The sequence below is a fragment of the Harpegnathos saltator genome, unplaced genomic scaffold (assembly GCF_003227715.2).
Source record: "Harpegnathos saltator strain DR-91 unplaced genomic scaffold, Hsal_v8.6 scaffold41, whole genome shotgun sequence".
In the NCBI taxonomy this organism is placed as follows: Eukaryota; Metazoa; Arthropoda; class Insecta; order Hymenoptera; family Formicidae; genus Harpegnathos; species Harpegnathos saltator.
The window spans coordinates 1,300,995-1,321,548 of NW_020230217.1; the positions used below are offsets into that span (position 1 = coordinate 1,300,995).

General features: G+C 42.9%; 1 protein-coding gene across 1 annotated transcript in view; it reads left to right on the forward strand.

Annotated features, from left to right (window-relative positions):
* fw (CUB and Sushi multiple domains furrowed) overlaps positions 1–20,554 on the forward strand; it is a 28,648-nt gene that overhangs the window by 6,212 nt on the left and 1,882 nt on the right. The window contains exons 2-19 of the mRNA XM_019843096.2: positions 7,416–7,533; positions 10,286–10,344; positions 12,213–12,422; positions 12,826–12,921; positions 13,145–13,267; positions 13,525–13,688; positions 13,880–14,006; positions 14,889–15,038; positions 15,203–15,379; positions 16,019–16,198; positions 16,661–16,779; positions 16,941–17,175; positions 17,426–17,599; positions 17,960–18,139; positions 18,488–18,733; positions 18,996–19,175; positions 19,326–19,499; positions 19,733–19,912. Of these exons, the coding sequence (XP_019698655.1) occupies positions 7,416–7,533; positions 10,286–10,344; positions 12,213–12,422; positions 12,826–12,921; positions 13,145–13,267; positions 13,525–13,688; positions 13,880–14,006; positions 14,889–15,038; positions 15,203–15,379; positions 16,019–16,198; positions 16,661–16,779; positions 16,941–17,175; positions 17,426–17,599; positions 17,960–18,139; positions 18,488–18,733; positions 18,996–19,175; positions 19,326–19,499; positions 19,733–19,912 (2,892 nt within the window). The remainder of the gene's footprint in view (positions 1–7,415; positions 7,534–10,285; positions 10,345–12,212; positions 12,423–12,825; positions 12,922–13,144; positions 13,268–13,524; positions 13,689–13,879; positions 14,007–14,888; positions 15,039–15,202; positions 15,380–16,018; positions 16,199–16,660; positions 16,780–16,940; positions 17,176–17,425; positions 17,600–17,959; positions 18,140–18,487; positions 18,734–18,995; positions 19,176–19,325; positions 19,500–19,732; positions 19,913–20,554) is intronic.

The following is a 20,554-nucleotide window of genomic DNA, read 5'->3' on the forward strand; positions in this document are numbered from 1 at the left end:
AACATTTCACGGCAGGTTAGGTGTAGAAAGATGGCGCAACAAGACGCGCGGCCATACCGAGCCCGATATTATACCTCGCGTTTCGCCGCGTACAATGGATTAGGAAACCCGATATAAAGCGAGCTCTCGTCGAATCTCCCGGCGATAATCCACGGCAACAGGTAAATGCCGGAAACGTCGTGGCGGGCTCGGAAGAAAACAATGTCCCGTTAAACGACGGAATAGTAGACTAGAACGCTACAAAATGTCCCGCCCTCAATCTCGTTACGCTTGAGGGACAATTTTTTTTAATCTTTTTCCTCATAAAAATGTCAACAAAACGTGTCGAATCTGTCATCGAGATACAATGTTGTAAAAATGGGACATCCTGCATGTCTCAACGACATCGAGGAAATCAACGAAGATTTCTACTAGAAACTATGCCTTTAGACGGACACGTATCTAACACGGTATAACGCGAATTAGAAAATAAATTAAAATTTCGGCGGAGAAGAGAGAACGAGAGAGAGAGAGAGAGAGAGAGAGAGAAAATGGAGATTAATTAATCCGCTCCGATAAATTCTACATATATTTTGTATATCTGGTCTGCTATGAAGTTCCTCGCTTTTATTTTCGCGGATGCTTCCATGATTTCAGTATTCCGAAAGTATACTTCCAGTCGGATAAAATTGGTAAAGTTTAATTTTTCCTCCTTCCGAGTAATGTTCGTACGATTTACGCAAAATGGGAAAGACGCTGCTGAACCTCTCGAATAAGAGTCGAATAAAATATGAGTTATGAGTAATCGTTATAATTACAGGCATTGTCGTACGATCGCGAACGTCGGTCTGTTGTCGAAAGTACGAGCGAGTAAAACTGTCAACCGGTTTCTCTCGGCGCGGCAGTAAAGTTCGCTCTCGGTAGCGGCGTCGCTTTTACGCAAACCAGCCGACACGTAATACCCGTCTGATTACGCCAATCAAAAATCGCAGGGTAACGTGAAGAAAAAAAAAAAGTGTCGCGTGTCTGATCGGATCGGCGAGCAGTGAGTTGTCTTCCGCGGGCGACTTCCGCGGGCATAACTTTGATCGGATCGTTGCAGTGTGCTATTGTTCCCAGCCCCGAAAGCTCTTATTGTCGCAAGACATGCGGCTGGCAACGCGTGTCGCAAGTTCGACAAATTGGTGGGAAAGTAACGGAAAAATGCAAAGTTGGCGGAGACCGAGAAGGAGGAGAAAATGACGTAATAATGCAAAGAAAAGCGAACGTTCTCTCTTATATGTAAGCTGAATCGAAAGCGACAGATCGAGTTTCTCACGATACTGAATGAAACGTTTAATTGCCCTAAAATTGCCTTAATCGAACGCTCGTTTCTCGAAGAATCGACGAAGCCGGACACTTAACCGCTGAACTCTGCTATTTGCGTGCGACAAAATAAAATTAGCCGCGAAATTAATTTCCGCATGCTTACATACCATATATATGTATTATCAGGTGCTTGCTAGACACACTTTCCATACTCCACCGCGCATTCTCTCCTCTGTTCTCGCTGTCAAGCGTATGCACAAATTCGTCTCTCATTTTCGATGCAGAAAGTGTAACAAAGTGCAGCCACGAAAATAGGCTCATTACCTTGATGCTCACCGAACGCTAAACAGCAAATTACTCATCCGTCGGAAAAGGCAGAGGTAGCACCGGTGTTATTTAAATTATGCCACGGAACGACGAGAGAAGAGAAGAGAAGAGACCGTGAGTCAAAGTAGCTCGAGCCGATCGTGGTAAAATATCGGCTGGTCGTTAGGTAATCTACTTTGACGCGCGGGAGAGATCCCCGGGTAATAATAATACGCGCCTTCGCAAAGCCTCCTTCCGGTTGTAACAGTATGCACAACACATGCACCCTACACATACGCACACGCACATCCACCCGGTCGATCGACCTCTCCCTCTTGCCATAGATCGCAGACACGCCTACTTTCTAACTTCCTTCGACAACGTTCGAATACCGCGCGCCGCGCACCGCTTTGCTACGCTTTGCTACAGATCCGCGCTGGTAGACGCGGTGGTCGATTGTTGTATCCATGTTCTTACTCAACGCTACATACATAACGTGCTGCATGCACGGTGCAGGAGAGATATTACAAAAGCTCTCTTCGCAGTTCGTTCGAACTCTCATACCCTAACTGCAATCGGGAAGTCGAGTCGCGACGTGCGTGACACGACGCATCGACGACAAGCGCGACGACAAATCGCGTGTTTTAATGAAACTTTAATTGAAATCGCGACGAGAAGACGGGGAGCGGAGTGAGCCGCGCCCCGGAGGGTGCGCTGAAAAAGCGCACGAGTCCGGGAGAAAATTGCTTTCGGATCACGATCCGGAATTCAAATTCTTTCGCTTTTAAATCCCCGGCGGTATTCGGTGCGCGAATGTAACGCGTATGAGGGACACGTAACGGAGTTTCGGGTGACATAGTGTCAATGTTAAGAGCACGATAAAACGGCCGATCGACGGCGACGTGGTATGCCTCGAGTCGCGCCGGCAATGCCGGAGAATGTCAAACGCTCGCAACGACGTTACGCAATACGGAATTGAACGATACAGTACGGTAAAGTAAGTGGATAAAATACAAATGAACAAATGTCCGTGTGCGCGATGCACGCAATGTCAGCTGCTTGCGACCGTGTATGAACGAATTTATGAATTTTAAGCAGCCGTCATCCTCTCTCGCTAGCATGCGTTTACCACACGTTCGCAAAAAGATCGCGTTGCGTACGGTTTGCGTTTCCGGCATATTCCGTGAACGACAGGGCGACGCAGCCGATGACGCGTCGATGATCGTCAACGATATGCGCGAGAAGAACTGTACCGTGACACACACGCTCTCCGACAGCGGTAATCCCGATCCGCCGTGGGTATACGAGCGTGTACCGTTATTTCGGCTCGGAGGTTTTGTAACCGAGTGACCCAGACCCGGGGAGAACGCGCGCGCGCGCGCGCGCGCCGAGGACTCGCCGCGTCGCCGGTGCATCCCGTGTATCAGTATTACGTAGAAACCGTCGACCGGTTTTTCACGCGGCTTTTCTTGCCCGCCATCGATCGCCGAGGATTCCTCACGAAACTGGTTCCTAATTACCGCTGCTGCTGCTGCTGCTGCTGCTGCTGCTGCTGCTGCTACCGCTGCTACTTCAGCGGTCGCAGGCTAGTTTGCGAATCGACGATTAACGATAAATGCGCCTGCACAAGTCTTGCCAAGTCATCTCTTTGCGCAATTTTAATTGAGTAATTCATCATTTCGCGATTGAGATTCCAGAAATCCCTGCAAAGCCGCAGATCTCGTTTGACATGTGATATTTTTACTTACGAGTATCAGAAATTGCGTGGAAATTTTTAATTTTTAATTTACTCGGTGAAAGTATTTTGCTATTGATTTTGCTATCTTGCGATATGTTTTTAAATCAATATCGTTTTATACTCTTATATCAACGAAATTTCTTTACGCGTATATGTCCACCCCCCCCCCCTCCCTATTAATGTAAAAAGCAATATTTCAAAAAAACGACCTTCAATGCCAATGGACACAATACAACACAGCGAGGGGTTCATTGCTTCGTGAAAATTAACGACGCATTCTTCACTCCTAAAACCGTTACCTCAAAGTGAGAGTCGCGCGGTCAATGTCAATGTGAGTTGCTGTTGCATTAATGCATTAAGGAATACTAGGTACTATGAAAAGACGTATTCTTAATTAGCTTATTTAAGGATTAAAAGAGTAATCTGCTGATGCATATGGAGATTTTGTGAGATGCCACATCACACAAGAGATGTGGGAAATAAAGTCGCATAGCTCGACTTAAAAGGTGGCATACAATCGAAATGAAACTTACACGAACGCTAATCGTTTGTGAAACGCAGCCTCGCGTGTGTACGCTCGAACACGGTCGATCACGGCGCGATATAATGGGGAAAGTAATTAAAATTGGAACACAACAAAAGGAGAGAAAAGAAAGAAATCTCATCTCGTCGGGATTACCCGAAGTAGAACAGACGCCCGATAGTCAATTGCGAGGTGAAAATAATTCACCATCTGGGAGTCGGAATGAAAACTTCGCGGCGGGCAAGCAACGAACCGCGATCTCGATCACATGCGAAGATTCATTAGAATCCAATGATATACCACTGAATATCAGAATATATTAAAATTTTTACCTCTTCTCTATCACATGAGTGTATGTCATATTTTTGGAAACGACTTAAAAATTTTTTGTTAATTTAATGTCAGAAAAATGAGAGAACAAAATGACATCGTACAAAATCGAACAATGGTGTGTTGTTAATAAGCGTAGAAAAAAATTGCATGTCGCTGACAAATCTCTTTGCGATTGTCGCCGATGCGAAATTCGGTCGCTAATTAAAAACGTTCGCACGCGCGCGCATAGAAGCGCGGGATTATATTCCGTTTCGTGAGAAATGCGATTCTCTCTCGAGAGCGCGTTTCGGATCGGAACATAATAACGGAAGCTTTCACTCCGAAGATGTCAGGCCTCGCACGGAGTTAAAATTAACGAAACGCCTCCGGGAGAATCGCGGCAGAGAGAAAGATCCTCCCTGCCGTTTCTTTTATCCTCGGATTACCGACCGTGCAGCCCGCACGAGAGAATGTCTCTCTTATAAGTTTATTAGTATGCCTCGAGACGTAACTTTGCCTCACGGGCAAAAAGTAATAAGTTCACAATTATTCGCGAGTTTTAACACATTTGTGACACTGTAATCAGAGAAAGGCAATTTCTATAAGTCACAAAGTAAAGCGAACAGTTTATCGAAGCCGTTGTGATTTTACACGCAAATGACTTCTCAGAATGTAAAATATTCAAACGAGCAGCGGGAATCTATTTTACATGCAAGTTTCGGTCTAATTGAATTTATATATGCTTGTTTGTCTTAAAAGTTTATCTTGAATATATGGAATGTATGGATGTTCGTAAATTCGCTCTCGAAGAAACAAGTTTCGGAACGTCAAGCAGTGTCATAACTCTGTTTTTTCGTAGAAAACACAACTATCCCGTTGCATATATTTCAGTTGCTTGAAAAATTCACTAAACAACCAGCCAGAGGATCGTTATCACAAGACTACCACGATGAGGCTACCCGCCTCGAAAATCCAAGGTGATCAACCAGATTCAATCACCTTGAAAGCACGACAGGAAATCGTTCCGCGAGTCGCGCGACCTCGCACGTGTAATCGACGAGATTGTATCGCGCGTCTTCGAGAATTGTTCATAATGTCTAGATGATAGACAAGAATGACGCCCCTCAACTGGAATAATAGGATAGCCCAAGCCGAGCGAAGCGCAATTTAAGGACAAATTCATAACTTGATTTTATCAGGGACGCGATTTACGTGTCGGGCTAATAATCGTTTCAATCAAACTTAATTTCACATCGAATGGATTTCAACGAAGAGAATATTCTTCGTCAAAACGGATAACGTTCTGAGGCTGGAAATTACAGCTTTATATAGGTTCGATGTATTTTCAACGCTTATTTGTCCGTCTATCAAGAAGTCTTTTAACTTTCTACGTTTTTCACTCGTCAACCTTTACGGTGACATTTTACGCTCGAAAGCTTTTCTCAGCTGATAAGTATCCACAGTGAAGTAAGACCCCGACAAAATACGGACATACCAGATAAGTCCACGAACAAAGCATAGCGTATCTTGTTGTGTCGAGATAATCGCAAAAAGCGGAACGACACGCGCAGAGCTCTAAGGACCTGTTCAAACGAACGATTTCGCCGCGTGATCACTACACCGCGAAGGGTTAAAGAGACTCCGGACACATTCGTAAAATTACGAATAACACGTGAGAATCGAGGAAACGAGAAAGGCGCTTTCATTTAAGCGCGCACGGAAAAAAACGCGCAGAAATAGCGCGTCGATAACGGGAATTCTCTTGTGGAAATAGGAGCGTTGAATTTCACATCACGATATGGCGTCTTCGGCGCGCATTTCGAGACATGAATCGTCGGCCTTTGGCGCGTTTCCATCACGCGACACGATAGACTTTCCCCGCGAAGGAAAAGTTCGCCTTATGCGAGCGCATCAACGGATCTCCCGATCCCGAAAGGATTCTTCATATCTCGCCTTATGCGCACAGTGTTCCGCGGAAATCGCGCGCTTTCTCGAATCCGCATACAGTAAAGCAGAGAGGGCCGATCTTTATGGAAATTTGAAAGAAAAAAATGTACCGCGTTGAAAGAATAATACAGAGGCTGCGTAATGAGCAATCATCGTCGTGCTCCTTCTGACGCCCGATTCCAACTCTAATGCGTGTCGTGGAAGTCGTAGAACTCGCATAATGGAATTCGCGTGGGATCCTATCCAAGGCTCCTACAACGGCCGTCAGCTTCGCTCGTGAAGTAACGCCGCGAGCGAGAGAAGTCGTGTCTTTTTAGTTCAGAGTAAATAAATGAATTTTGAAAAGAAATTTCAAGAGGAAAAAACGGAGTGTCGCCTCGAAAGTCGGCGCAATTTACGGGACAACCTCCTTTCCTGATAATATAAGATTACACAAATTATCATATAGTAATAAACATAAATATAATTCTCTCTTTCAAATCAACGATTTGAATGGTAACATTGATGAATACAGAGCACCCAGATGCATGTCTAGAGATCGAGCTAACGGTTCGTGACTGTTATTCAGATTGCTGTCGTGAGGACGACTCCCGTCTGCCTCGTCGAGCATGACCGATCATTTTGGTTACGGAAATGTTGAGTCGACACGTCATGCTCTGAAAATTCGGTCGATGATCACGTCACGGACGAACGCGAAAAAGCGGACTGCAACCGATGGAAGCTATATCGAAGGTGTCCGCGAGCATCCTACCATTGCATGCTACCATTGCGAGCGAGTCGCTTCGGCCCAACAACAGTCTTTGCAGATTTAAGATGAAACGATTGCTCTCGAATTATCTCTATACGCGGAAAATATATTTATTTATATGTCATGTACGTGTTATATATGTACACTATATATTTCACACTGTCCAAGTCGACAGGGAATTCTATAAAACAATTTAGGCGTTAGAAAATAAGAGAGATACATGTCTCTTGTGAAAGCAATACGTTTTATTAGTAATTCGTTAAGTAATAACATTCTTAAGTTTGCAAAAAATGTATTAATCGTACATTTAATAAAATCTAATTCCTCCGAGATTATCCCTGAATAGTGCGTGAGGATTGTAAACGGCTTCCAACAATCGCCGGGATGAATCGTCCGCAACGAGAATTCTAATGTATTAGCAATGATGGGAACTCGCGTGGATAGTTTCGCGCAAATTACGAATATAATAGACGGTTACGCGAACAATTTGATGTTTGTATCAGCGAGATGCCATCGCCTTCGCAACTAAACGTTCGTAATTTTGCTGATTACAGGACTAAAGTGCGGCCATCCGGCCGTGCCGATGAACGCGAAGGTGTCGTTATCTGACGAATCCTTGGCGACCGGCACCGTCGCGAAGTACACCTGCGATGCCGGTTACGAGCTTTTTGGGTAAGTGCAACAATATGTTACAAGTTATAGTCATCTGCAAGCAAAAGAAGAGAAAATAGTAGAAAGTAAAAGAAAGTAAAAGAAAGTAAAAGTATAAATTTGTATGTGAAATATTTTTAATGTAAAAAACATATTTACGAGAAGTTCTTCACAAGGTCTTCTCCAAAAATCACGAAAAAGCGCGATTTGAGAAGAAATAATTTTAATTGCAACTATCAATTACAATAGAAAATTTCTTGCTAATTTTTCATATTACTAACAATATTGCCAGACGTAACAGCTTTTGAGGTTTATCAATGCTTTAAATGTCTTAACATTAGTATATACTTAATTAAGACGGAAATCTCGTAAAACGTTTGCTGAGAAGTTAAAAACAACTATGACAGTGCCTCAATTGTTTGTATCACCGTGAGTCTTGTTGGTAACTTCTTGTCGTAGAATATTCATGATAATGACGCGATTTTACAATGGGGCTACGCCCATCGAGGCGATATCCGCGAAGATAACCAATATTGCTTTCCCGGAAAGAATCTCGATCGACAGGCGTGCCGTTCTCCTCGTTGCGGCGAGTGAATGAGAAAGAGTGTCGACAAGACGTACATAAAGAAGTAGGCAGTGTATTCGAAGAAAAACTATATTCTTAAACAAAGTCCGATAATTTATTCCATATGATAATCCACTCGCTTATCACAGCTACTATTTGTAAAAAATTCCAAAGTTCGATTCTTCAATTTACGAAATTAAGTATTTAAACATACGAATAACATATGGAAAATATAAAAGAATTGTTTCTCATCGGTTTCATTTGTAGAAAATCATTTTGATATGTAGCTGAGAAAGAGAGAAGTATGTTTTTAAGGTCACGATTCAAATTGTCCAACTTGAGACACGTTTGAGAGTTTCAATTACATACCTCCCGTTAGTTTGAGAATACACCTTAATCACGAGGTTTCGAGTAGTGTGTCGTGTATCTCACCGCGGTACCGTTGCGAACTGTACATGTTAATTAACGCTTCATTTCTTAGGTGTAACGACAAGCTGCCGGGCCGAATGTCGTCGTCGGTCTTTAGAGCTCCCTGTCTCATTGAATTTCAGTCGACACCGTTAAATTAAAATAATAATGCGCTCCTTTAATTCCCATCGAGCTGCTTTATAATTCACTCGTCACTTTCGGCACTTAACTTCGTTACGATGCCGATGGGCCGATGGACCGGTCTATTTTGCCATAATGATATTTCATCAGATACATCGCAGATACACACGCAGATAATGACTATATAGGTGAAAATTAGTATAAAATTTCGAAACATTTTGAAATTATAACAAGTCCGAGAGACGACGAAATACGACAACGGAATTATTATCGTACACCATGCGGCTCATCGTCTACGTCGAGAATTGCGATCAGAATTATTTCGTCTCAATTGATCCCCTTTTTTTCTTTATAATTCTGATTCCTATTTCCTTTAAGATTGAGTCGAGTTCGTGAAAATTTCGTTCTAAAGAATAAAGAATTACCGACTTTCGATTCTTCTACGAAAAAGACTGCAAATTCGTCGAATAGCGTACGACGAGCAAGACGAGCAAAGGGGGAAGAAGTACACCTGACAAGTAACAATTGTCGATAAAATATTAGATACGCGCCGCGCAAGACCTGCGCGAGACGCGTTTATCAATTGCGAGGTAACGGTGCTGCTTTTGTCGCGAAAAGAAAAGGAGCAAGAGGGAGAAGATGCGGCGGCAAACTTAATTTCCCATCGACATGAGAGCACACGACCGGAAAACTGACAATTGCGTTACGCGCGATCAGGAGAATATATTTTAATACTTTTCTTTTTTTTTTCTTTCAACGCACGCAACGCGATGCGGTGTTCCAGGAGAACGGAATGCACATTCGTCGAGAATGGTGATTGTCGATAATGCGGTCGACATCGCCGACTTTCTCCGTTTGCGCGCTTTTCCAACGGGACAGTGTTTGAGAAAAGTCACGAGAGGGGAACAAAGAATACACAATGTGCAAAAAATCCCGCTTGCATTCCTCGCCTCGAAACTGGAAACGGCAGTTTACGACAAGAAAAAAAAACATAAAAGAAAAGACGGCTACTTCTTCGTCCGCTCCGTAGACGATCGTTTCACGTCGTGTCGGATTATTTACCGACTTGAAACTTAGGTTCGGTCGTCAGGGTTAAGCGAAATTAATGGAACGTTTTCCAAGTTTTAAGTTCACGTCGCACGCGATGGCGCGTGACGTTAATACACGCCTCGCGAATAATTGCACCGTCCGGGTAATTACACGGATGAATGCGTAATCATAGCGTTGTCGGGCTTTTTTTTTGTCGAAAGCGCGTGAGCGCGTGTTCTTTCTTCACGGATCTACATACGAATTATCTATGAATGCCTCTCGTGACTACTCGAATATTGCTACGTCAAATTTTAACGGACACAACAGCCTTCCTTGTCTCTTATCGAGCTGATTTCTTTTCCTTCGAAAAGAAATCAGCACGAGTGCGTCACTCGTACACTTGCGTACCTTGCGTCTCTTTCTCCCCCTGGCGATACGTAATCACACATTATACGCGGAAACCTGTAACATGTTTCGCTTCAACCGCTAAGGGGTTTTCCATTTTATGACGCGTAACAAAGCTTTTATTATCAGCGTCATTTTGCGCAACGTCGACGTCGAGAGAGTGACATCGGTTGCTACTTTCCGATAATATATATTCGCCGTGACCTGACTGTTACTTTCTTCCAGGACCGGCAGTCTGACGTGCAACACCAGAGGAAAATGGCAGGGTGACCTACCGTTCTGCGGTGAGTATTCACTCTCTCTCATTGACAAAATCACGACGACTGCAAGAAGATTTAGTTTAGTTGGAGATCAAGAATTTTTTAACGATTTTAACGTTTTTAACGTTTTTAACGATTCGTCCGTCGTCAGCGTGCATACGATCTTTAGCATTTCGGAGTCGCTTTCGAAAAGTAATTTGTCAACATTCGAATAAACACACGTTAGTTGATGAAAGCGAAAGTACATTAATATTCTTAGATCGTATTTTTAAAGTCTGTGTTCTCGAGGACTATAAACTGCAGACTTAAAATCATGCAAGCTGTGATACAAACCTAATGCGAATAATAAGTTTAGTTAGATTACTTTCTAGAAAAAAAGTAAAAAACCATGTTATCTAAAAAAGAAACATTATAGTATCAACATATATAATACAGTTAAGTGCTCACACGGAGAGAGTTCACGTAATTTTGAAATGAATGAAAAAATAATTTTTTAATCAATAGTCCAATAATTGCCCAAGGCACAATTCTGTTTATCGACATAATTAATAAACTTACGATAATTAGATCGGTATATGTCTCGCCGGCATTGAACAATTTTCACCGCCCGCAATCTAGTAAAGTCCATTTTAATTATACATCTTTATAATTCACTCGGCGTATTCGCATCCGTTTTCCGTCGCATCAAGCGACGATGGTATTCGACTTTCTCCGTCGGACGAAATCCGCCGGTTCGTTTTCGTGATATGACTGAAAGACGCGAACGCGAGAGGTCGTCGAACGAGAATCGCATTTTCGTCGGAGGACACCAAAGTGCCTGCCTTAAAATGCCAATCAAGCCACTTTCCCTCACTTTATACAGAGTGTCCCGAAATTATCGCCTATTCTGCCAAACATAGACAAAACTTACGACAATGATAGATTTGCTTATGACGGAATGTTTTTAAAGAGTGATATTTAAAAAATTATATTTTGATCATATTATTTAAATAGTAAAGACTGGTAAATAGTGAAAACAACGAAGCGATTAGTCGAGGAATTCGTAGGTGACACAAAATCAACGAGACACCCTGTGGATTAAGCGACACCCCGTGAAAGGCACTTGCTCGTTCGCAATGCGTGAAATTTCAACAGCGAGCGTTATCCAACAAATAATACTTGATTCGCGACGATCGATTTTTGTAAATAGCCACGTTATATATAGCTGGGTTATGGTAAAAAGGCCGTTCCGGTTTTCACAAGACTTTCCCTGCGACGCGTAAAAAGTCGCTTGACTCGGGACCACAAGAAAATATATAATTGTCATTGTTCAACGGTAGCGGAACGATCGCCGCGCCGTTTCCGCGAAGTACCCGTCAGCGGGTCGTAGCGAATCGTGACGAAAATTGCTCTCGGAGAAGAAACATCCGCGTCGATACGCGCAGACGCGCAGAAGCAACATCGGCGATGGCAAGCCGATGCCGGGCGACAGTTAAGCGTCGGCGATAATTAACGTTATTGTCGAACGCATCCTGCCGTTCAGCTACGAGCTTTGTTACTCAAGCATCGACATTACCGATGATTAGAGACCGGCTAAATCGCGATTAGTAAGCGACGACAAGCGGCGCTTCGTTAACTCGTCAAATAGCTAACCAATATAACAACTAAGTCATCATCAAGAGAAATCATTCAGAAATTAGCACCTTGAGTAACGAATTTATCAATTGCGATATCGCGATAGCGACTAATCGGAGAATCGAATTTTTTATTCGATGCAACAGAGAAAAAAAGAGAGAGAGAAAGAGAGAGAAATTTTTTTGGAGAACACGAATTTTTCGAAGAAACATTCAGATTTCGTCAACAGGCTTGTGTAATTTTTTCTCCAACAAAATGCAACGGGACAATTGCGACAGGTACAAACGTTGGTTTTCGTAAGCCGGCGAATCAATCGACTACCGTGAGGGGCGGAAACGCGAATCATGGAAACGACGGTGACTTCAGTACGGAACACGACGGGAAGAGATGCACAGAGACCCAGAGTGAGCCGAGTCCCTGGTGGAGAGTCGATCTCCTCAAGCCGTATTCCGTCAAGATCGTTCGAGTGACGACACGAGGCTGCTGTGGTAAACTTTCGCGTCATAGAGAGCGTTATTACATATCATATATGCACAGTCGAGATTCAAAACGAGCACGGGATCGCGAATTCGCGAGACAACTTGTTTGTCTCGACTCGCTTTCGTCTTGGTAATCCTGAATTCCAGCATTTTACATTTACATTCAGGCCCACGTAAATCACATAAACCACGTTTCATGTATTTTACTACAAAATATTTTTTCTCACGAAAGAAGACATATAAATCTGTCTAATTTCAAGACAAACTTGAAGAAAGATTGCTTGACGTAAAGTAAACTTGGAGTCTCAGAGAATACTATCTCAGCTGATTTCCACACAAACCGTAAGCTCGTTTTAAGACCTGACTGTGACTGCGGTTAGCCGGAGGAATGACTTATCGATTGCCACGGCAGGTCATCAGCCTCTTCAGGACATCGAGATAAGAGTGGGCAACAGCAGCGCTGAATTGCAGCGCAATCCACTGTGCGCCTGGTTCCCTGGCACTATCGGTAAGTGCTGCGAAATGATCGCGAATCGTTCGCGAACGAGAAAACGTTCAGAATAAATAACACTCGAATCGCAAGCAGATATATTCGCGAGCAATTTTTTAGAGAAAAGAAAATATCTGTTGTTCATTCCGAATTGTTGGGCGCGTCGGTCGGCTAGTTCTGAACGTTTCTTGAAAAATCACGACGAATCTATCAAGACCGCTGACTGAAATCGAACTCGCAGAGGAGGGTATCACGAAGACCTTCGTCTGTGCCAGAGCACTGGTGGGCCAGTACGTCTTTCTGCAGCTCGTCGGCGTCGAGGGTAGCCTGAGCCTTTGCGAGGTGGAGGTCTTCGCTACGGACGGTAAGCTCAAAGTTCCGTCCTCGTGAAAAAGAAAACGATAAACCTCGTATCCGATTCTCATCCTAAGTAACGCGTAGAGTGTTGCCTCTCGCTAAAGTTGCACGTGAATCGAACGTAATATCTCTAACACATTGTCTAACGAATCTCAGGAGATCGCGAAGTTACCTCGAACCTTCTTTCAACTAGTACAATCGCAGAACGATCGTGCTATCTCGGAATATCCCTTCCTGTAGAAAAATAATGCCGAATGTTTGCAGAATTCTCGATAGACAGGTGCGCCCATGCCGGCACGCCCGCCGATGCCGACTTGACAGCCTTCAATTCCACATGTTACGAATTTGTGGTGAAGAAGGGCGGCTCGTTTCAAGAAGCGAGGCACTACTGCAAACAGCGCGGAGGCGACCTCGTCCACGGTTTCAAGGTTCTTATAATTTATCTCTAAACATGAATCTAAAACAACGATCGAACGACACACACATGTGAAAGATGCCAGTAATCCTGGCCAAGCATCCTTCATTGCATAAGACATATCGAAAACGACAACGATTTTTTTTTTCTTTCATTGTCGATGACACACGACGAGGTTTAATCAGGAAGATCTTAATATCGCAGGGCATATCGTCTACATTCATCCTGAACAACCTGGAAAGGCGGAAGGATAAATTGAAGACTCAGTTGGTCTGGATCGGAGCCCAGAAGGAGCCGCAAATCACCGCGCGAACGTGGCGATGGGTGGATGGTAAGTCAACGGACGGTGACGGTTGGCGAAATTTCGGCGAGACGGCCGCCCATTTTTCCCATTATTAATCGCGAGACGGAGCGGAGCGATCGCCCGTGAGAATCGTGCCGCCGCGAGGGCGGAGTTAGGTAATCCAGGGTGAGATTCGGCGACTCGATTGTCGTTTCGCGCGGCAATTATCCGGCAATTACAGGACAATTGTTATTTCGGAAGGGCAATTTTACAAATCTGTAACGGGGAGTCCCGGTCGAGGAGGAGGAGGAGGAGGAGGAGGAGAAGGACGACGGTCACGTTCTGTTCGCGATTCTGCGTGCGATGAGACAATCAGGTATCATGTAATCGTCAGAACAAATCGAATCGTTACGAGATTGCAGCCGAAGCATCGCGGTGATAAATAGAACGTGAAAGTTATAACCGTGTCGAAATCGACAGGAAGTTACATCTGCCGACGTGCGGCCGATGTCAATTAATAATTACTTTTGCCGCACACACAATATCATCCATCGTCAACGCAGCGGAACATATGGCAGATAATACTCGCTGATAGTGCGACAAAATAAATTACCGATCGTTTAGATCGGTACGACTCATAAAAATATGATATTCCACCTGTGAGAAATATTAACTTCTCCCGCACCAGGCTTGAAACTAATCGCAATGTAAATTAAACGACAGTACATTTAATTGCTACGCAACATCTGAAATATCGCTAAACGTATTTAAGAAAAAAACTGTACTATCTGAAATTATCTAAAACTTTATATACAGATGGAGAAAAGAGAATTTTAACCAATCTCTCGTAACGTGGGAACAAGGCGGGAGTGAAGGCGCAGATCGGAGAATTAATGAGAACATAAAAATAAAACAGGTCGTCTATTTCAGGCGAGATCGTGCAGAGGCCATCCTGGGGCAAGGACCAGCCGAACAACTACAACGGCGAGCAAAACTGCGTTGTGCTGGATGGAGGTCGCGGCTGGCTTTGGAATGACGTCGGCTGTAATCTCGACTACCTTCACTGGATCTGCCAGAGCAGTAAGCGCCGGGAATTTTGTTTTCGAAACGACGAAAAATCCGGCTCAGCCGTCACCGATTGAGCAAAAAAGAAAGAGAAAGAAAAAGGAACAAAGAAAAAGAAACTCGCGCGAGAGACGTCTCTCGTACTATAAAACTGTAAAGATTCGCCGATTTGTTCGCAGGACCGCCGACTTGTGGCAGCCCCGAAAAATCGGAGAACACCACAATCGTAGGAAACAAAAGATCAATAGGCTCCACGATAGAATACGTTTGTCCGGATGGATATATGCTGGTCGGATCGAAGAACAGAATATGCGGGCCGAGCGGTTTCTGGAGTGGCGACGTGCCTACGTGCAAGTGTGAGTGTAATTTTGCGATATTTTAAGAAAGTCAATATGTCTGTGTTCGCTTTATTATTCAGCCAGTGTGGCTGCATTTGTCGCCTGTATCCCAATACGAATGCAATAGTCTTATCCTTTATAATATCTATAATTATGACAATGATAATTAGCATCACACACTTGGAGAATGAGAAAGACAGAGAAAACGAGAGAGAGAGAGAGAGAGAGAGAGAGAGAGAGAGAGAGAGAGAGAGAGAGAAAATGAGACTTAAATATTGAATATAACGATCTTGTTCTATTTCGTAACATTAATATACAATATTCGTGATATATGCGATACGATAGCTCAAAGATTGCATTGAATTGCAAGAATCATCTCGTGACTTTCGCACGAAGCCTAACTATGTTAATTTGATTTCAACAATGAATTTTATTCACGCGATTTGAAGATACCCTACAAATGTTATCACGAAAATTAAGCAAAACTCCAAAAGATTTCTGAGAGATGAGAAGCGTCTTTTAAGTCGCATCTGGGTGGTTATCTGGGTGGTTTCGAGCATCAAAGAGGTCTTTAATTCGCACTGCGAGCACACGCAGTGCGAATACGAAGCGGATTCGTCATGCGTGACCTCCGTCATCTTCCGGATGTTTTTATAGTCGTCGACTGCGGCGCGCTACCGGATCTGGAAAACGGCGCTATCACGCTGTTGGAAGGTAGGACTACACACGGTGCTCTCGCGGATTACGTCTGCAAGGAAAACTACACGCTGGTTGGCGACACGAGACGGAGATGCGGCGACGGCGGCATCTGGAGCGGACATCAACCGCAGTGCTTGTGTAAATTAAATGCATGCTTTGCATTTGAGTGACAAATAACTCGAGATTCTTTCGCATATTATTGTAAATTCTCAATTTAAACGCTTGCAAGTTGGACATTCCGGGATATCTACAAAGTAAACAATCACTCGCGTAACATATTGAGATGTTTTTATAAATATTCTGACACGCGAATATTATTAAACATCACGTGTAAATAAATTTCATTGCATATAAAGATGGTGAAATAAATTGGATTCAATCTGATCGTGAATTAGATCAACAATTGATCATTATTAAATTGTTTCCGTACGATGTATACTCACAATAGTCTTTGATCATTAAACATATAAAAGCCCATGTGTGTGTATTAAAGTCAATTAGGGAATAACTTTACCTCAACACGCTATAGTTGAATGAAGAGTCATGTTTTCAACGTTGCCGCTGCTTACCAATACAATTGCATGGCTAATTAATTTTCAGTCGACTGGTGCCCCGAACCACCGGAAGTGAACGGTGGTGTCGTAACAATTACCGGAAGGAGAGCGAGCTCCACCGCCACTTATTCCTGCCAAAACGGATTTATTTTGTTCGGAGATAATGTAAGTTCGCCATGTTTTCTTTAATTCGCAACTGCTGTTCTTAATATTACCCCGTTCGCACGATTCGTATACGAATTTTTTAGCATTTCTATGAATTAATTAAAACTTGGTTAACAATTCGTGTGACTCTTTAATTATAATCCTTCGATTCGATAACCAAGGTCCTCACCTGCGGTATCGGAGGTGAGTGGTCCAGCAAGGCACCGCAATGTCGATTCGTCGATTGCGGAACTCCGGCCCAAATCGAATTCGGTACCATCGTTCTAATCAACGGCACGACCACGGTGGGCAGCCTGGCCGTCTACACCTGTCAAGAGGATCATTGGTTGGTTGGCGAAGGGAAGCAAGAGTGCACCAAAGAGGGCAAATGGAGTCACGACACGCCGTCGTGCGAATGTAAGGATAATTTTTGAAGAGTTTATGTGAAATTCCAGTCAAGAAGCATGAAGCATCTCGCTATGCAAGATAACACATAATATTTAAAGAACATCGCCTTATCTGTTAAAAATTTCACGTAAATAATAACTGACAGATTAAATCTTTCACAACGCGAAGGGCAATTCAGTGCGCCCGTCGTTTACTTAAAAACTTTTTTATACCGCAAACAATTCGATCGAATATTCGATATCTATGCATTTCTCTACAGTAATTACGTGCGAGGAACCCGAAGTACCTACAGGAGGTTATGTGGTGGGATACGATTTGAACGTACATAGTGCTATCGAATATCACTGCGATGTGGGCTACTTGCTTCACGGAGAAGCAAGGCATTCATGTGGCAAAGACGGAGAGTGGACGGGAGAGGTGCCGAGCTGCGAATGTGAGTCACGTCGTATCACTTTCCCGTCGAAACTTATAGGAGTGACATAATCACAGTGGTTATGAAAGGAGCGATTTACGCGATCAAGGTCATATTCGCGTCATTGTAGACCTTTACTTCGAACGAGATTTCCTTCGGAAATGCTTGTTATGATTTTCGATTAAATACTCAGAAAAAGCATACAGTGTATATTATATTGTGTTTTCCATTCTGTTTTTTTCAAATTTATCTCTATATACTTCTATTAAATGCATCTATTAAATGGAAATACAAAAACTCTCTTCAACTCAATTATGTACAACTCGACAATGTTAACTACTTTTAAGATGTTGTGTTGACCGGAATATTTATCGCGCGTAGACGTTGACTGCGGCAAGGTTCTTCCGGTTCTAAACGGCGCGGCGGAATACGCGAATGGGACGACTCATCTCGGCAGCGAAATCACGTACAGCTGCACGAGAAATTACCGACTAAACGGTGTATCCAGGAGATATTGCCTGGACAACGGTCAATGGAGCGACGCGACTCCAAAATGCGAAGGTAATATTGCCTCGGGAGAGATCGTTCAACGGGACAAGCAAATTTGAGCGAATTTAAAAATACCTGAAGAAGATATTAACACAGAGGACAAAGGTTTAAATTCCCGTTTCAAACAGGATGTGTGATGTTCGTAAAGCACGTGACCCTCTTTGTATAGTATAATTTCAAGATTGGTTTAATATACGATGTGTATGTGTGTCCTAAACTTTCGGAAAATTCGTTTTTCTGTTTTTCACTGCTCTCCGCGTACACATTATAAAAGTTTGAATACGAATTTCTCCTAATTATCCAAAGTGTCTTTTACTTTATACGGCACGTTCATTGCATTTGTATATCTTTTTATTTCAGAGATTCGTTGCCCGGAACCTGTGTTGGCGGAACACGGGATTCTTTCGGTGACAGGAAACGATCGGATGTATGGAAGAACGCTGATTCGCACCGGGACTGCGGAGAATTCGAACACAGGCGCGACTTCGTACAAAATTGGGGCCCTGGCGAAGTATCGGTGCGAGAGGGGATACAAGGTAGTCGGGGAACCTCTGTCCACCTGCGAGGAGAATGGAAAGTGGAGCGGCGAAGTGCCGCAATGCGTCTGTAAGCGCTCAAGGATTGTCGAATCTCAACGAAATCATGCACTAACACGAATCGATTGTGCGTCATATAATGTAGAAATATTACGACTATGATGGACCATTTCAAACAAATGTAATCTCTTCTTCGCTAAATAATCAATAAGGATTTCGTTAAGAATAGTGTTATGAAATATCGTAGAAAAAATTGTTTACGCCAGTGAAATACCGATCGGTGTTTCTTTTTTAATGTTAAAACTATTGAACAAATGTCATTCTTTTGACAGATGTCGATTGTGGCAAACCCGAGCACATTCAACACGGACATTACACGTTGACATCAAACGCAACGTATTACGGAGCGGCTGCACTTTACGAGTGCGACGGCAATTTCGAGCTGGATGGCTTCGCTAGAAGACTGTGTCTCGAAAACAGCACCTGGAGCAGTGACACTCCGGTTTGTCGAGGTAATTAGCCGGAGATATTTAATTCTTCAACATACATACAGAGAAAACTGTCGCGTAAAAATTACACGCATTTTGTAGGATTAAAGTGGTGTAATCATCATAGATATTAAATTATACAAGGATTAATCACAACGAGCAATTTTTTGATAGAAATCCGATGCCGAGATCCGGAGAAAATCGGTGTATTATCGACGCAAGTATCAACCCACAGTGTAGGCGGAGTGGCGCACTACAGCTGTCCACGTGGATTTTACATGGAAGGAAACGAGACAAGGATCTGTTTGCAAAATGGATCATGGAGCGGTACAACGCCTGCATGCTTCTGTAAGAACTTCCTCTGTTAACAGTATTATTTTTCGTCTTTAATGTTAAAAATTTTTCCGATTTATCGTTGGGAGATATAATTAATCCTTTTTGCACGAATTACACATACTATATGAAATCACGATCCACGATGCTGCGATATTTATCAATCATGGATCTACCGTAAATCTACCGTAAATATTTTTCTACTAATAAACGCGATCGGAGCGCCTTAACTTGTGCGGTCTTTTCAGCGGTCGATTGCAAGCATCCTGGACCGATAGAGAACGGTAGAGTGATAGTGGTGAATGGATCGACGACTTATGGAGGAGCCGCGGAATATCACTGCTTACCGCAGTATGAGAGGGTCGGCATATTCCTGAGGAAGTGCCTGGACACGGGATTCTGGAACGGCGAGGAGCCGAAATGTGAACGTAAATAGTCTATTCTTGAGGAATATGCTTGATATATTTAACATACAGAGTTTGCCAAAAGTTCCGGGACAGCTAGTTATCTCAAAAAATAATGATGAATTGTTTAAAACAATGTTTGAAACAAAAGTTGTGTAGGGCTTAAAAAATACTATCAGATATTGATAATTGTTTGACCTTGGAATGACCTTGAGAAACGTTATCAAGGTCGACATAAAAATCTTAAATGGAAACTCCAATTTTTTATTACACCATCTTTCTCCACCAATTAACTTGAACAACTTTTGTCTGTGTAAAACATTTTTTTATTTGCCTAATATTTTTTGAGATATTTAAGGACTTTTTAACTTGGTAACTTTTTTAATATTTAACTTACGATAACTCTCGCTAACTGTTTGTCGGGATATAAAAATGGTATTAGACTTTTCTATTCTATTTGGTCTCAGGAATATATTGTTACAATAGCGCCCTGACTTTTGTTAATTTGATGATTTTGAAATTTCGAAAGATCGATAAATTAACAAAAGATGGAGCATTATTGTACCAATATATTCTTGAGATCAGATAGAATAGAAAAGTCTAGTACCATTTTTATCCCGACAAAACAGTTAGCGAGATATCATAAGTTAAATATTGAAAAAGTTA